The sequence below is a fragment of the Chiloscyllium plagiosum genome, chromosome 13, assembly GCF_004010195.1.
Source record: "Chiloscyllium plagiosum isolate BGI_BamShark_2017 chromosome 13, ASM401019v2, whole genome shotgun sequence".
In the NCBI taxonomy this organism is placed as follows: domain Eukaryota; kingdom Metazoa; phylum Chordata; class Chondrichthyes; order Orectolobiformes; family Hemiscylliidae; genus Chiloscyllium; species Chiloscyllium plagiosum.
Window position 1 is genome coordinate 79,956,358 of NC_057722.1, and position 16,350 is coordinate 79,972,707.

The 16,350-nt window shown below is 40.0% G+C and overlaps 1 protein-coding gene across 2 annotated transcripts in view; it reads left to right on the plus strand.

Annotated features, from left to right (window-relative positions):
- Window positions 1-16,350, plus strand: part of rasa2 (RAS p21 protein activator 2) — a 197,450-nt gene that overhangs the window by 101,001 nt on the left and 80,099 nt on the right. For both annotated transcript variants that reach the window (XM_043702829.1, XM_043702830.1), the window contains exon 5: window positions 1,249-1,325. In XM_043702829.1, the coding sequence (XP_043558764.1) occupies window positions 1,249-1,325 (77 nt within the window). The remainder of the gene's footprint in view (window positions 1-1,248; window positions 1,326-16,350) is intronic.

Sequence of the window (16,350 nt, forward strand, 5' to 3'; positions counted from 1 at the left end):
TATTGTGAGTCAGTGGAAATGAAACTCTGTCTTGCACAACTCTGTCAACAGCATCAAAGCCAAAATTAAAAACAGCTTGTAAATCCCTCAGTATACGATTACTGGAATATAACGTTTTGATTTAAGCAGCTTGAGGTCTTTGTTGACATAACTAAATTCTTGTTTATGTTGCAAGATATAGTTGTAGTAAGATAAGGACCACCATTGTTGTCAGACTGACGAGCTATTAAAATAGACAAATTTGTGCTAGAACTGTGTCAAGTGGAATTAAAGCCTCCAGTATAGCTTGCTGAGAATGTATGTAGTCTTGAGAATGAGTGTAACATATTCTACTAATTTCCTGATTTTCATTTACAATACAGAGTTGATTAATTCTTTTTAAACATCCAGTTGTAAGTAGGAATTTCTGCTACTTTCTAATAAGGGAGGGCATTCCTGATTTTTCCTAGTTTTAAAATAAGTGACTTAGAGCCTTCATTATGGTAAGATTTTTGTTTCAAGTTGATTTTATATTGTGCACGTTACTTTACTTAGCTGCACCCTATTGAATAAGCAAACCTTATCCTAAGGACATAGTGACAATGTACCTATACGTGAATATGCATTCTGCCATAGGATATGAGAGTTCATTTCAAGAAAGTAGCTGCAAAGATTAATTTGCTGTCTGGGGCTCCATTTCAAAGCAGACCACTGGCTGAATATGGAGACTGATTGTTCACCTTGAAAATAAAAGTGAACACAAGCAGGTGAATGTTCATACACCAGTCTTCAGAAAATAGTTGCATCTGAATACAAGGGCATCTTGATATGGAGAAAATGCAACCTTGCATTTGTACAAGTTACATTCATAAAATATCTGAAAAGAGCTTTCAGTAAGTGTAATTATGCTTCTGTAGTCCAGCCTGGTTACTAATTTGCAAATAGCAAATAATGCAAACAACTGAAGGGGTCATTATCTGCTGTGATAATGCTTCAGTGATATCAGGCTATAAGTAAATTTTCCATTCCCTACAGTATGAAATACCCCTTTACATTTACAATGTCAGGATAGATTATAGCAAAAGCTAAGAATCTCTTTAAATTTTTGTACATTAAGTGATATTGATTCTTTTTCCAGTCACATGCACAAGTATGGACTTTGTAAATTGAAGTGCTAAATCTTCTGGTCAGGAAAAGTGGAAAGAAGAAATATTAATTTTGTCATCTACACTACTTTAATTATTGTTTTTTCCTCTTGTTTTCAAACAGGGAAAAGTTCACTTGGAAGTAAAACTTAATGAACTTATCACAGAGACAGGATCAGTTTGTCAGCAATTGGTAGTACGGTGAGTACAGAATTGAAAGAAGAATGTTTATATTATACTGGAGCACAGAAGTCTTCAGTCCTGACCATGTGATCTTACTGATTTACTGTACAGAATCATTAGGGAGAGAGTTTCACCACAAATTCAAACCACCTTTGGGAAGGGGGAGCATGAATCCAGCCATTGGTGTGGCTTTCTGTATAGATATTGAAGGATGCAGTTGCTTATACAAGTAAAGGGAATTTAACAATTGATTATGTGATATTTAAATGTTGCATTTTGTTACCCTCTAAGTTTGAGAGGGTAGGTTTACTTGCTTGTGTATTGAGAGTGAAGTTTACTCAAAAACTTAGTCAGAGAAGTGCTACAGGGCAGAAGGAGGCTATTGATGGATATGGGCCAAATGCTGTCAAATGGAACTAGGTCAGATTGGGATGTCTGTTTAGCATGGATGAGTTGGTCTGGAGGATCTGTTTCCCTGTTGTTTGACTCTGTAAATCTATTTGGCTCATCATTTCTGATTTAATTGATTTGGCTTTCATTCTTGACGCTTGGGGCTTTAGAAGTCATGTTATACCTTTGTTTAAACTGTCACACTTTCACTGAGAGCCACTCCATTAGCTTTCTTAACGTTAAGATCTCTACTTTCATGCATCTCTACATCCACTCCTGCTGGGTAGGTTAGACTTCAGCTGAGGACACCTCAGTGGCTACTACTAAGGTGCGAAGCAATAGGAATGGTATTTGTGATGATCAGGTACACCATATTATTTCACCTTCCAATGAAACAAAATAGTTTGCTTTCACAGCATAGACAATGGTCATGTTTTTTCTACACTAGCACAATAACTACACTTGAAAAGACTAACTGTAAAGCACTTTGGGAAGCCTTGAGATGGTGAATGCATACCTGTCACAGCTGAAACTGGTACCTGTTGTGCTCTACAACTTTTCAACTGGGCATTTAAATTAAAAATTTGGAGGCAGAACTTGAGACTGACAGCAACATTCAGGAAATTCCATTGCAGCAGTCACATCATCAGCAATGTTGTAAATGAAGTATTGCTGTGCAGATTTGCAAATCTGAAATGCCAGTTTGATAAAATGTAATCATTTGTCTTCAGAAAACTTGTGCAACTCTCTTTTGAAATAACCAACTTCAAAAAGTGCATACTGAGCTTGAAATATAATTTTTACAAGCCAAAAACCTTCTGGTCCTGTTGAAACGCTTTAATGTAAACCTTTCTTACCAGGATATGGAAATTATGCTGTACACATCACCATACAACATGTTTCAGTCCTTTTTAGATAGGAAGTAGTCTCGTCTTGCTTTCTCACCCCAGATAGAATAAGTTATTTTGTTACCAAGATTTAAATGATAGGAATGCTTTGCAGCAAGGTTATAGTGGTTATGGTAGTAACCTTATGAGTGGTGTCGATGCCCAACTAAACACAGTGTTCAGTTTTGCAACTGATCTCAAATTTTTCAGAGACGTTCTAAGTTGCTATTGTTGTGTTGGATAGCATGGCTTCACTTAACATATTTCTGTTTCTTATCATCGTTAAATATTGACAATTTCCACAGTCAAAAACAGGCTATGACCAGAAAAAAGTTAAGATGAGATGGAGGATGGGAGAAGAGAATTGATACTGTCCTTTAACTCATCTGACCAAATGCACATTATAACTTTTATGCTTTTTTTTGGGTATGTTTGTGGGTGTAGCTAAAGTCGTGTGTTCAAGTAAGATTTCGAGATTGACCTTCATGTTTCATAAACGTGATGAACCCAAGTGGCATGCTTCCAATTATGTATTTTTGAAATATAGTCAATGCTATAAAGTAGGAAAGAAAATCTAAGTTCCTTTACTTAAGCTTATGTTATGGATCAGGCCAGACCCCTCAAAACATTTCAAGAAGCTAGCCCAGACCCGAACTTTGCTATTTGATTTTAAGCACGTACAGTGGATATTCCAGGAGAGAATCAGTTCATTCCTGATGAAGGGCCTTTGCCCGAAACGTTGATTTTCCTGCTCCTTGGATGCTGACTGGCCTGCTGTGCTTTTCCAGCACCACGCTAATCTAGACTCTGATCTCTAGCATCTGCAGTCCTCACTTTTGCCTAACTGTCTGATTCAATCTGAGGCAATGACTAAGGAAGTGATTGGAACCAGTGGCATGGATAGTCATGCTATTTGAACATACAACTTTGGCTGGTGGAAATTATTGGAAGTCTGATGGTTTGAGATGAACACCTTTGAAAGAAGTTGTGGAAATGTTGAACTTGTGTGTTATTCATATTAATGTCAAGTTAAAAAAATCACACGACACCGGGTTATAGTCCAACAGGTTTATGTGGAAGCACTAGCTTTCGGAGTGCTGCTCCTTCAGGTGGTTGTGGAGTAGGACCATAGCACACCGAATTTAAAGCAAAAAATTAGTGTCATGCAAGTAAAATGATGTGAAATTGCAGGACATTGTAATTTTTTTGCTTTAAATTCTGTGTCTTATGGTCCTGCTCCACAACCACCTGAAGAAGGAGCAGCGCTCCGAAAGCTAGTGCTTCCAAACAAACCTGTTGGACTATAACCTGGTGTTGCGATTTTTAACTTTGTCCACCCCAGTCCAACATTGGCACCTCCAAATCATATTAATATGGAAGCTGTAAGCACTTTCTTCTTCTGCTTTGGACTGAATTCTTTGCAGGCAGCACCATATTCAATTCCAATTCAACATTTCGCTGCTGTTGTTACATCCACGGTGCAGTTCAAGATGGTCCAGATTGAGGTTTCAGATGCACTGAATAATGTTACTAAGTTTGTAGCATTATTTCTAATGTATACTTTTGTGATATTTAATACTATCAAAAAAATTAGAGGTAGCAGAACTGCGCAGCAAGTTGGTGAATGTTTCCCTTTATTCGGCACAAGGGCTTTGGTATATCTCACCAGTTCAAAGAATGACGCCATTTGCACTCCGTGGGAAGATATTGTTGTCATTTGAGTTGGTTCCATTCAAGTTTCCGTGGAGGAGTTAGATATTGTTCTTAGTGCTAAAGGGATTAAAGAGTATGGGGAGAAAGTAGGAGCAGAGTACTGAGTTGGATGATCACCTATGATCAGATTGAATAGAGGAGCAGGTTAGAAAGGCTGAATGGCCTACTCCTCCTATTTTCTCTGTTTCTATTCTCTCTCGCAATCTCCTAACAACATTTATAGAAAGATAAGCCAGTTGGCACATTGCCATTCAGTATGATCTGGGTAGGAGTGAAAGGAACAGGATGGTTATTATGGGAGACTTTAACTTCCCCAACATTAACTGGAAATGCTATAACTCTCGTACATCAGATGGATCGGTTTTTGTCCAATCTGTGCAGGCGGGTTTCCTGACACAGTATGTCAAAGGGCTGACGAGAGGAGGCCACACTGGATCTGGTGCTTGGTAATGAACCACGCAATACGTTTGATTTAGTGATAGGTGAGCAGTTTGGAGAGAGTGACCATAATTCAGTTACGTTTAGTTTAGTGATGGAAAGGGATAGGTACATGTCACAAGGCAAGAGTTATTGATGGTACAAGGGCAGTTATAATGCGATTAGGCAAGACTTAGGATGCATAGAATGGGGTAGCAAAATGCAGGAGATGGGGACAATCTAAATGTGGAGTTGATTTAAGGAACAGATATTGCGTGTTCTTGATAGGTATGTCCCTGTCAGGCAGGGAGGAAGTGATAAGGTAATGAACCTTAGTTTACTAAAGAAATTGCATCTCTTGTTAAGCAGAAGAAGGATGTTTATGTGACGTGGAGACGAGCTGGTTTAGATGAGGCGATGGAGAGTTACAGATTACCTAGGAAGGATTTAAAGAGAAAGTTAAGAAGAGCAAAGAGAGGACATAAGCAGTCCTTAGCAGGCAGAATAAAGGAGAACCATAAAGCTTCCTATAGGTATGTGAGGAATGAAAGGATGACTAGGGTAGAAATAGGGCCAGTCAAATACAGAAGTGGGATGTTGTGTGTGGACCCTGTGGAGATCAGAAAGGTGCTAAATGAATATATTTGTCATCTGTTTTCACTCAGGAAAATGAGAATATTGTAGAGGAGAAGAATGAAATATGGGATATTAGTCTAGAAAAGATCAAGATTAATAAGGAGGAGGTGTCATCAATTGTAGAAGAAGTGAAAGTAGACAAGTTCTCTGGGCTGGATTGGATTTATCTGAAGATTCTCTGGGAAGCTAGGGAGGAGATGGCAGAGCCTTTAGCTTTGATCTTAGAGTCGTCATTGTCTACAGGTTTTGTACCGGAGAACTGGAGGATTGCAAATGATGTGCCCTTTTTCAAGAAGGGGAGTAGAGATGACCCAGGTAATTATAGACCAGCAAGCCTTACGTCTGTTACAGGAAAAGTTTTGGAAAGGATTATAAGAGAGGATTTATAATCATCTGGCAAGCAACAATTTGATTGCAGGTAGTCAACATGGCTTCATCAAGGTCAGGTCATGTCTCACAAACTTCATTGAGTTTTTTAAGAAGGTAACAAAGCATGTGGATGAGGGTAGGGCAGTTGACGTGGTGTACATGGACTTCAGTATAGCCTTCGATAAGGTTCCACATGGTAGGCTGTTGGAGCAAATGCAGTAGCATGGGATTGAGAGTGATTTAGCAGTTTGGTTTCAAAAATGGATTTCAGTAACAAGACAGCAAGTGGTGGATGTTGGAAAATATTCAGCCTGGAATCAGGTTACTAGTGGTGTGCCACAAGGATCTGTTTTGGGGCCAATGCTGTTTGTCATTTTTATAAATGACTTGGACACAGACATAGGTGGATGGGTTAGCAAGTTTGTAGATGACACTAAAGTCGGTGGAGTGGTGGACAGTGTGGAAGAATGTTGCAGGGGGACTTGGATAAACTGTAGAATTGGGCTGAGAGGTGGCAAATGGAGTTAAATGGGAGTTGATTCACTTTGGGAAGAATAACAGAAAGGCAGAGTACTGGGTCAATGGAAAAATTCTTGATAATGTGGATGTGCAGAGGGATCTTGGTGTCCATGTACATAGATCCCTGAAAATTGCCACCCAGGTCGATAGTGCTGTGAGTTCCGGAGCCCCAATATCATGCTGCAACTACACAAAACGCTAGTGAGGCCACACTTGGAATGTTGTGTACTGTTCTGGTCGCCCCATTCCAGGAAGGATGTGGATGCGTTGGAAAAGGTGCAGAGGAGATTTACCAGGATGTTGCCTGGTCTGGAGGAAGGCCTTGTGAGGAAAGGCTGAGGGACTTTGGTGTTTCTCATTGGAGAGAAGAAGGCTAAGAGGGGATTTGATAGAGACGTACAAGATATCAGAGGATTAGATAGGGTAGACAGTGAAAGTCTTTTTCCTAGGATGATGATGTCAGCTTGTACGAGGGGGCATAACTAGAAATTGAGAGGTGATAGATTTAAGATAGGTGTCAGAGGCAAGTTCTTTACTCGGAGAGTGGTAAGGGCGTGGAATGCCCTGCCTGCTAATGTAGTTAACTCAGCTATATTAAGGACATTTAAACAATCCTTGGATAAGCACATGGATGATAATGGGATAGTGTAGGGGGATGAGCTTAGATTAGTTCACAGGTCGGCGCAACATCGAGGGCCGAAAGGCCTGTTCTGCGCTGTGTTGGTCTATGTTCTATCATGGCTGATCAACACTTCAATGCCTTTTATTCATCTCATCCCCATAACCCTGTATGCCAATGGTAACATAAAATCTATCATTGAATCATACAGTACAAAAGAGACCCTTAGGCCCATTGAGTCTATACTGACAAAGAAAACTACTCTAAACCTGCACTAGTCCTCCTTTACAGCACTTGGCCCATTAAATGTTACAACATTTCAAGTGCTCATTCAAGTACTTTTTAAAGGTTGTGAGGTTTTCTTGCCTCAACTACCCTCCAAGGTAGGGCATTCCAGATTCCCATTACCCTCTGGGTGAAAAAGAAATTCCTCAAATCCCCTCAACCTTCTGGCTACCTCCTCCCATCAATCTCCACTACAAACATTCTCAAACACTGAGCTTCTACAGTCCTCTGTGGTACAGTTTTACAAAGGTTTACAAATCTCTGAGTAAAGTGAAATCTCTGTCGCAGATAAAAACAAAATTCAGTGACACGAAAGATCAAAAACAAAGACAGAATGCTGGAGAAACTCTGGTCTGGCAGCATTTATGAAGAAAGAAAGTGTTAACATTTCAACTTTGATAGGATTCTTCAGAATTCCAGGTGCCATCTAAACAAACTGCTCTATAATTAAAGCAGGATTTCTCTGCCCTATACTCAAATTCTCTTGCAATGAAAGTTAATATTCTATTAGGCTTCCTATTAGCTTGCAGCATGTGTATATTAACCTTCAGTAACTTATTGACAGACACCCAAGTTCCTTTGAACATCTACGCTTTCCAATCATTTACCATTTAAGAAATACTCTGCACACCGTTTCTTTGACCAAAAGTGCATTACCACACGTTTTCCACAATATATTTCATCTATCATGTAAGCCTGTCCAAATCTTCCTGAAGCTCCATTTCACCCTCCTCGCAACACGCATTCGCACTTAACCAAATTTGCAGATGATACAAAGGTAATAAAATTTGGTCCTCACCTCCAAATAATTGCTGTGTATTGTAAACCTTCATGTAGAACGTGACACCCAGTTGAGATTGACAAAGTGGCATGAACAAGATGACGTATATGTTTGGGTTTAATAGTTCATGAGTCAAAATTCAAATGTTTTACCTGAGAATGTTGAGCATAGTTTAAAGGTTTATTGACGCCTGGCTGTGTGCTCTCTTCATTCAAATGAGTTTGCACCTGTGCAATCAAAGCATCTTGATTTTTAAAGTAATGCAGGCTCCGTGGTGCATTGTCTGCTAAGATTTACTTTTGTACTTGATCAAAAGTTATTTACTTCTTGTAAACTGATTTGTTGAATTGTGCAAGTACTGCATGTGCTTTAATTATGTGAAATTATTGAGAAATCAAAGCATTATTATGATTGATACATAGACTGATGTGTACAAAGAAAATTTACAATAAGGTGAACACTGCTTTTGTTTTTAAATAATTCTGTTTAGTCCTTTACTCTGAAAACCATATTTTTAAGATGCTGACTGTTGTGTGCTCTTGTGCTACGCTTAAAGGAATCTTATAATATGTGCTCTAAACTGCCTGATATTTCCGAAGTTTTATCGTTTCTTCTTTCCCATTGTCAGTCATTCTTTTGGTCTTCTACATTTTTCTGTAGCCATAACAGTATTCCATTTATGCATGTATGTAAGTAAATAGTTTAACAAATTTTATAGGTGTCTCTTTTATTGCATCTGATCACAGACTGACACGTGCCTGACCTGCTGTGTTTTCCAGCACCGCACTCTGAACTCTAATCTCCAGCATTTGCAGTACTCACTTTCGCCACGTGTAAAAGGAGGCTTTCAGTCTATCATGCCTGCACTGGCTCTTCAAACAAATCATGACCAATTGCCAGTCTCCTGCTTTGTCTGCAAGCCTATGCATCTTATTGTCTTCCAGTGTTCTTTCGATCAAAGAGCATCATCTCAGATTTCTCTGTGTTAATTACTGACATGTCGGATTTGATCAGCTTTTTGTGTACAGGACATAGTTGGACAGTTTGCCACATTGTCAGCTAGATCCCAATGTTGTAACTGGACTGGAAGAGCTTGACTAGGGGAGCGACAAGTTCTGGAGCACATGGCTTCAGTACTACAATACTATTGCTAAAATATTTTCATAGTCTTTGCAGTATCCAGTGCCTCCAACCACTTCTTGATGCCACATAGAATGAATTGAATTGGCTGAAGATTGGTTGTGATGCTGGGGATCTTTTGAAGGAGGTCGAGATGGATCATCCATTCGACACCTCTGCCTGAAAATTGCAGTAAATACTTGAGCCTTATCTTTTACATTTGATATGCTTATCTTCCCCATGAAGGATGGGGATATTTGTGGTGTTTGCTCCCTCAGTGAATTGTTTAATTGTCCGCCATCATTCATGACCAAATGCAGCACAACTGCAAAGCTTAGATCTGTCTGTCGGTTACTACTTCGGCTGTTTGCCATGCAAGTAGTCCTTTTGGTAGATTCACCAGGTTGACACCTCCCATTTTTAGGAATGCTTGGCACAGCTCCTGGCATGCCCCTCCTGCACTGTTCATTGAACTAGGTTTGGTTCCCTGGTAATGGTTGAGTAGGGGGTATGCATTGATATTAATGTTGCATTTCTTGAGGGAAATCTTCAGGGAGCCTTTGAAATGCTTTCTTTGTCCTCCTCTTGTTTGATTGCCTTCCTCGAGCTGGATGAAGATGATTTGTTTTAGCAGTTCGAACTTGGGCTTCCTTAGCATGTGGCCAGCTTAGAGTTAGTTTTGGATAATCATTGCCTCGATGCTGGTGTTACTGGCTCAAGGATGCTCATGTTAATAAGTCTGTAGGCACCCCCAGATAATGCAGAGAATCCATCTTAGACAATGTTGATGGTAGTACGTAAAGGTCTTTGAAGTGTCATCTGTACATAGTCCAAATTTCAGAACCATGTAAAAGAGTTGGAAGGATGACTGCCTTACACACAGTATCTTTAGTATCAGCACGAACATCTTAGTTGTCAAAGATGCTTATCCTGAGATGTCCAGAAAGGATGCTCACGGGTTGGGTATGAAGTTGGATCTCTGTATCAATGTAAGCCTTAGATGAAAGCTAGCTTTCCACTTAGGGTAAATGTTAGACATTCAGCAGTATTTTCCATTGATCTTAATGGAGGGATGAACTGGAACTTAACCAAAGAAGGGTTAATAAAGGATCTGGGTTATCTTGAGATTGGAGCGAAGACTGATTCTTCACTATGCCTTCCACAAAGACATTAGGTGAGGCTTGACAATTCTGTTCTGAGAGAATGGAGATCTGTTGTCATCCACATACTGAGGTTCCTCAAGGCAGGTCAGCGTTGTTGTCATCTTGGATTTCAAGTTGTTAAGGTTGAAAAGTTTTCTGTCAATCTTGCAGACAATGTCCACTCCACTGGGAGGCTTGTTCTTGACAAGATGAAGAATGGTGGTGGTAAAAATGAAGAAAAAGGTGGTGACATTGCTTGACCCTGTCTTGACCTCATAGAATTCTGTCATATTATCATCAGTGAGGACCACTGGGGAGACAGAGGATGTTAAAGAATTTCACTGGACAGCCAGCCTTTGACAGTGTTCCATCACACTCCCCAACTAACTGAGTCAGAAGTCTTGGTCAGATTGGGGTTATTTCTGGCATCTTTCGTGGAGTTGCCAAGCAGTGAAAATCATGTCCATAGTTTTATGCTTTGGTTGGAAGCTAAAATGGCTTTCAAGAAGGATTTCTTCCGAGTCTGGGAGAAGGCACCTCGTGAAGACTTGGGTGATGGAGAGTAGGAAGATTCCTTGGTAGCTCCCACAGTGCATTTTATATCTTATCTTGAAGACAAGTAGCAATGGCAGCATCCCTGCGATGGGCAGTGATTTCTTCTTTTGTCCCAGATTTTCAGAAAACGTTGATGGAAACAATGGGGAAACTCTGCTCCTCAACTTGTCATTCCAATGTTGGCTGCAAAGATTTCATTTAATCTCCTCTTTTTCTCGAATAGTAGAAAATTGTACATTTTATCGAGACGTAAAGTATGATGCTGGAAAAGCATAGCTGGTCAGGCAGCATCCGAGGAGCAGGAGAGTTGACGTTTCAAGACCAAACTCATTTCTGATGAAGAGCTTACACTCAAAACATCGACTCTCCTGCTCCTCGGATGCTGCCTGACCAGCTGTGCTTTTCCAACACCACACTTTTTGACTCTGATCTGCAGTTCTCAGTTTCTCTCATTTTATAGAGTTGTAGAGCCATACAGCATGGAAACAGACCCTTCGGTCTAACCCGCTCCAATCTGACCTAGTTCCCCCCTCACCTTAAACCTATGTCCTCTAGTTTTGGACTCCCGCACTCCGAGGAAAATGATCTGGACTTTTCACCTTATCCATGTCCCTCATGATTTTATAAACCATTTTAAGGTTACCCCTCAGCCTCTGACATTCTAGAGGAAAAAAGTTCTGGCCTATTAAACCTCCAGGCCTGGCAACATCCTTCCTATAGAATTGCGACCAGAATTGTAATAGTATTCCAAAAGTGGACTTTCCAATGACCTGTACTGCCACAACGTGACATCCCAACTTCTTTAATCAATACACTGATTAATACCGCCTTCACTACCCTGTCTACCTGCAACTCCACTTGCAAAAAGCTATGCACGTCTGCCCTGAGGTCTCTTTGTTTGACAACACTCCCCATGGTCCTACCATTAACGTTTAAGTCCTGCCCTAGTGTATCTTACCAAAATGCAACACCTCACATTTATCTAAATTATACTCTAAACGCCACTCCTTGGTCCATTGGCCCACCTGATCAAGGTCCTGTTATTTTCCGAGATAATCCTACTTTAGTGTCATCTGCAAATGTACTAACCATGCCTCCTATATTCAGATCCAAATCATTTATATAAATGATGAAACACAGCAGACGCAATGCCGATTCTCATGGCATAACACTGGTCCCAGCCTGCAGTCCGTAAACAGCCCTCAGTCCCACCCTGTGTCTCCTACCTTCAAGCCAGTTGGCTGGCTAGCTCCCCAGGATCCCATGTAATTTAACCTTACTGCTGTGGTTCTGTTCGCCAAGCTGGAAGTTTTTGTTGCAAACGTTTCGTCCCCTGTCTGGGTGACATCCTCAGTGCTTGGGAGCCTCCTGTGAAGCGCTTCTGTGGTGTTTCCTCCGGCATTTATAGTGGCCTGTCCCTGCCGCTTCCGGTTGTCAGTTTCAGCTGTTCGCTGTAGTGGCCGGTATATTGGGTCCAGGTTGATGTGTTTGTTGATGGAGTTTGTGGATGAGTGCCATGCTTCTAGGAATTCCCTGGCTGTTCTTTGTTTCGCTTTTCCTATAATGGTAGTGTTGTCCCAGTCAAATTCATGTTGCTTGTCGTCTGCGTGTGTGGCTACTAGGGATAGCTGGTTGTGTCGTTTCGTGGCTAGTTGATGTTCGTGGATGCGGATATAATGCCCTACCATTATAGGGCAAGCGAAACAAAGAACAGCCAGGGAATTCCTAGAAGCATGGCACTCATCCACAAACTCCATCAACAAACACATCGACCTGGACCCAATATACCGGCCACTACAGCGGACAGCTGAAACTGACAACCGGAAGCGGCAGGGACAGGCCACTATAAATGCCGGAGGAAACACCACAGAAGCGCTTCACAGAAGGCTCCCAAGCACTGAGGATGTCACCTAGACAGGGGACGAAACGTTTGCAACAAAAACTTCCAGCTCGGCGAACAGAACCACAGCAACGAGCACCCGAGCTACAAATCTTCTCACAAACGTTTAACCTTACTTGCCAATCTATCATGCGGAACCTTGTCGCATGCTTTACTGAATTCCATATAGACTAATGTCTACCACTCTGCCTTTATCAATCATCTTTGTCACTTCTTTTAAAAAAAAAGGTCGAGTAACTGAGACATGATTTCCCATACACACAGCCATGTTGATGATCCCTGATCGGTCTTTGCCTTTTCATGGACAGTTTTTTTTTGTGTTACTAAATTTGCCTGATCAAGTTCTGATGCATTTTGTGAGAACTTTGCTATATAGATATTTCCTTACATGAAGTGTCTCGATCTTTGCTGAGTGATAGCTATTATTTTGTGGCTGAAGTATGCAATAAGGATAATGAAATGATTTGTCGATCTTAAGTTTGCTTCAGTAAAGTTTCAAAGAAATTATCAGCCTTTGTGTCTAATAGTATCAAATTTGGAATGTGTCCACAGGTAAATTGTCTTAAGTTATTGAAGTTGTTTGTGATTTGACCTTGGCAGTCTTATCTTGGTTTTAGCATAAAGAATAAAACTGAGGGTCTGTAATCGCAAGGATGACAGCAATATGGCGACCGTTTGTCAGATCACTTCAAGTAGGCAGTGAAGCAAATACTTCAAAGCAAATATTTCATTTCACATCAATGTGAGCACATTTAGTGCAAATGTTTTTGCGATTCAAAAGGTGGATTTGAACTCATCTTTAGAGCAAGATCAATTAAGTCTGATGGCACCACTTATACACCCCTTTCAACTGTAGGCTGTTGCACATTGTTCATTAACCTTTAGTTGCATTACAGTCTTCTAAATTCTGACTCTGTTCCAGACTTTCCGCTTGTTAATCTAAAGATGTAGATTTTGTTTTCATTCAAGTATTGTTTGTGGTTGTTAAAGGATATGATTTTTGTTGTTTTGGCTTTAATGTCTCTTTAATTTTGCATAATTCTGCATGAAACCCCAGAGTACCTCTACTACTTTCATGTACTATCTGGTGATTAGGATGTTTGTGACTCTTCAGTTGTGGTTGTGCTTCAATGCATGGTGAAAGAATGGTTACTTGAGAAAGGTATCTGCAGGGCTGTTGATACCTATGGAATCATGGCCACTACAAGCACTGATGCCTTCTTAAGCTGGGGAATGAAAATGGGGAAGGGGTAATTTATGAGGGCGCCTTAGTGCTTCACTTAACAATAAATTTTAAAGGTGCTGTCTGAAACTGTCACTTTTCTCATTTTGTAATTTAAGCTTCCTGCCATTTATTGTCTGCCTTGTTTGTTCTTTATTTGATTTTAGTTTCTTCCTCCAAAGTATTAATCTAAATTTGTAGCTGTTGTGATCCTAACTGCATTCCTGAGGTGTGATTCCTCACCATCTAATCTAATATTGCCTATAATTTACTTTGATTGTCACTGTGTACAAAGTTCTTAAGCATACTCCTACTTATTGATTTTATTCTTCCACATTAAACTGAAGTACGCGTAATGTGCACAAAGTAAGGCTGTTTTATTGTCTCTGCAGTTTTGTGCTATACTTCACCTTATTCCTATGACATTTGAACAACTACAAATGAAGTGCTTTATGTCCTTCCAGTTGCCTCTTAAAATGATGGAGTCACGCACACAAGTGTAACGATATTTCAGGAGTGCAATGTGCATTTGCTTATTCACCAGAACTGACAGTAAATTCTGTGATTGACAGTATAATGCAGCAAAAAGCTGTGATGCTATCAAATTTGTTTAGTGAGGGCGTTGGTCCATTGCAGGGGTGTCATGTCTAGCTGCTTTATTTTAAAAGCTGATCCATTGCTGCTTCACAAATTTGGTCAAGATTGTGACAAATCAATTCATGGGTAGATTTCTCAATCTTATAACCTATCCCATTATTATTAAAATGTTATTTGAAGATATAATTTTTGTTTTCATTCAAGTAATGTTTGTGGTTGGTAGAGGATATGATGCAGTAAGTTGCTTCAGCACAGCAGGAAATCGTGCCCCATTTCTGACCACAGTGGTTTTCATTTCACATCACAGTGCAGTCTGAACAAACATTGGGAGCAAGAAATGGGCTTCATAAGTGTTTTTCTCACTCATTTATTCATTATATTGCATGTGCATTTAAAAAAAATGTTTGTTGAGAGAGAAGCAGAAGCTATTGGGTTGTTTGCAAATTTCATTGACAGAATCAGCAGGAGCTGGTCACCACAATAACGTGTGCAATACTGTAATATCCTTCCGATCTAACCTTATGATCAATTTCCTTTCTGAAATAAGTTGCATCAGTTATGTTCAGATAATAGTATATTTATCTACATTTGGTTATTTATATTAGATACATTCAGCTAGTCCTGTGTCTATTTCTCTCACAGCATCCTTTAATCCAATTGTCAATGCTTATTTTCATCTAACCACCTAAAACTTGCGTGCAGCATTGTGTTAACATTCAGCATTTAAACTGCTGATGAGATGGCATCAGACCGTTGTGGTGCTCAAAATTGTTTCATTGAACTGTAGGGTGAAGGCTAAACAGTTTCTACAAACAGGAAGGGATGATTAATGGAAAAAATATGCTGGGCTTTTCTCTCTCATCTCTTTAGTTAGTTAAAAAGACCAAGTGAGTCATACAGCACAGAAACAGACCATTCGGTCCAACTAGTCCATACTGACCAAGTTTCCCAAACTAAAATGGTCCCACTTGTGTTTTGCCCATAGCCCTCCAAACCTTTCCTATTGATGAACTTATTCAAATGTCTTTTAAATGTTGCAACTGCACCTGCATCCACAATTTTCTCTGACAGTTCATTCTACACGAGAACTGATCTCTTTTTTTTAAACAGGTAAGTAGCCCCTCGTGTTGATTTTCAATCTTTCTCCTCTCACCTGAAAAATATGCCCCCTTGTTTTGAACTCCCCCACCCTAGGGAAAAGGTCTTTGCATTCACATTATCAATGACCCTCATGATTTTATAAACCTCTATAAAGTGACTGCTCAACTTCCTATGCTCCAGTGAAAAAGGTCCCAGCCTGTTTTTGTAACTTAAACCCTCCATTCACAGCAACAGCCTGGTAAACCTTCTCTGAACCCTCTCCAATTTAATAATAGACTTCCTATAGCAGGATGACCAGAACTGTACACAGTACCCCAGAAAAGACCTCACTAACATTCTGTACAACCTCAACATGATGTCCCAACTCCTATACTCAAAAGGTCTGAGCAATGAAGGTTATTAGGCCTTAGCATTAGTCATACAGCACAGAAACAGACCCTTTGGTTCAATCAATCCATACCAAACATACCCCAAACTAAACTAGTTCCACCAGCTTGTTCCTAGCCTATATCCCTCCAAACCTTTCCTACTCCTGTATCTATTAAAATGTCTTTGAAACATTTAATTGTACCCACATCAATCACTTTCTCAGGAAGTTCATTCCACCTGTGAATCACCCTCTGTGTTAAAAAGCAAGTTGCCTCTTATGTTTCTTTTTAAGCTTTCTCCTCTCACTTTAAAAATGTGCTCCCAAGTATGGAAATCCCCCATCCTCTGGAAAAGACAACTACCGTGAACTCCATCTAAACCTCATTATTTTATAAACTTCTATAACTCCCATCCTGCAATGG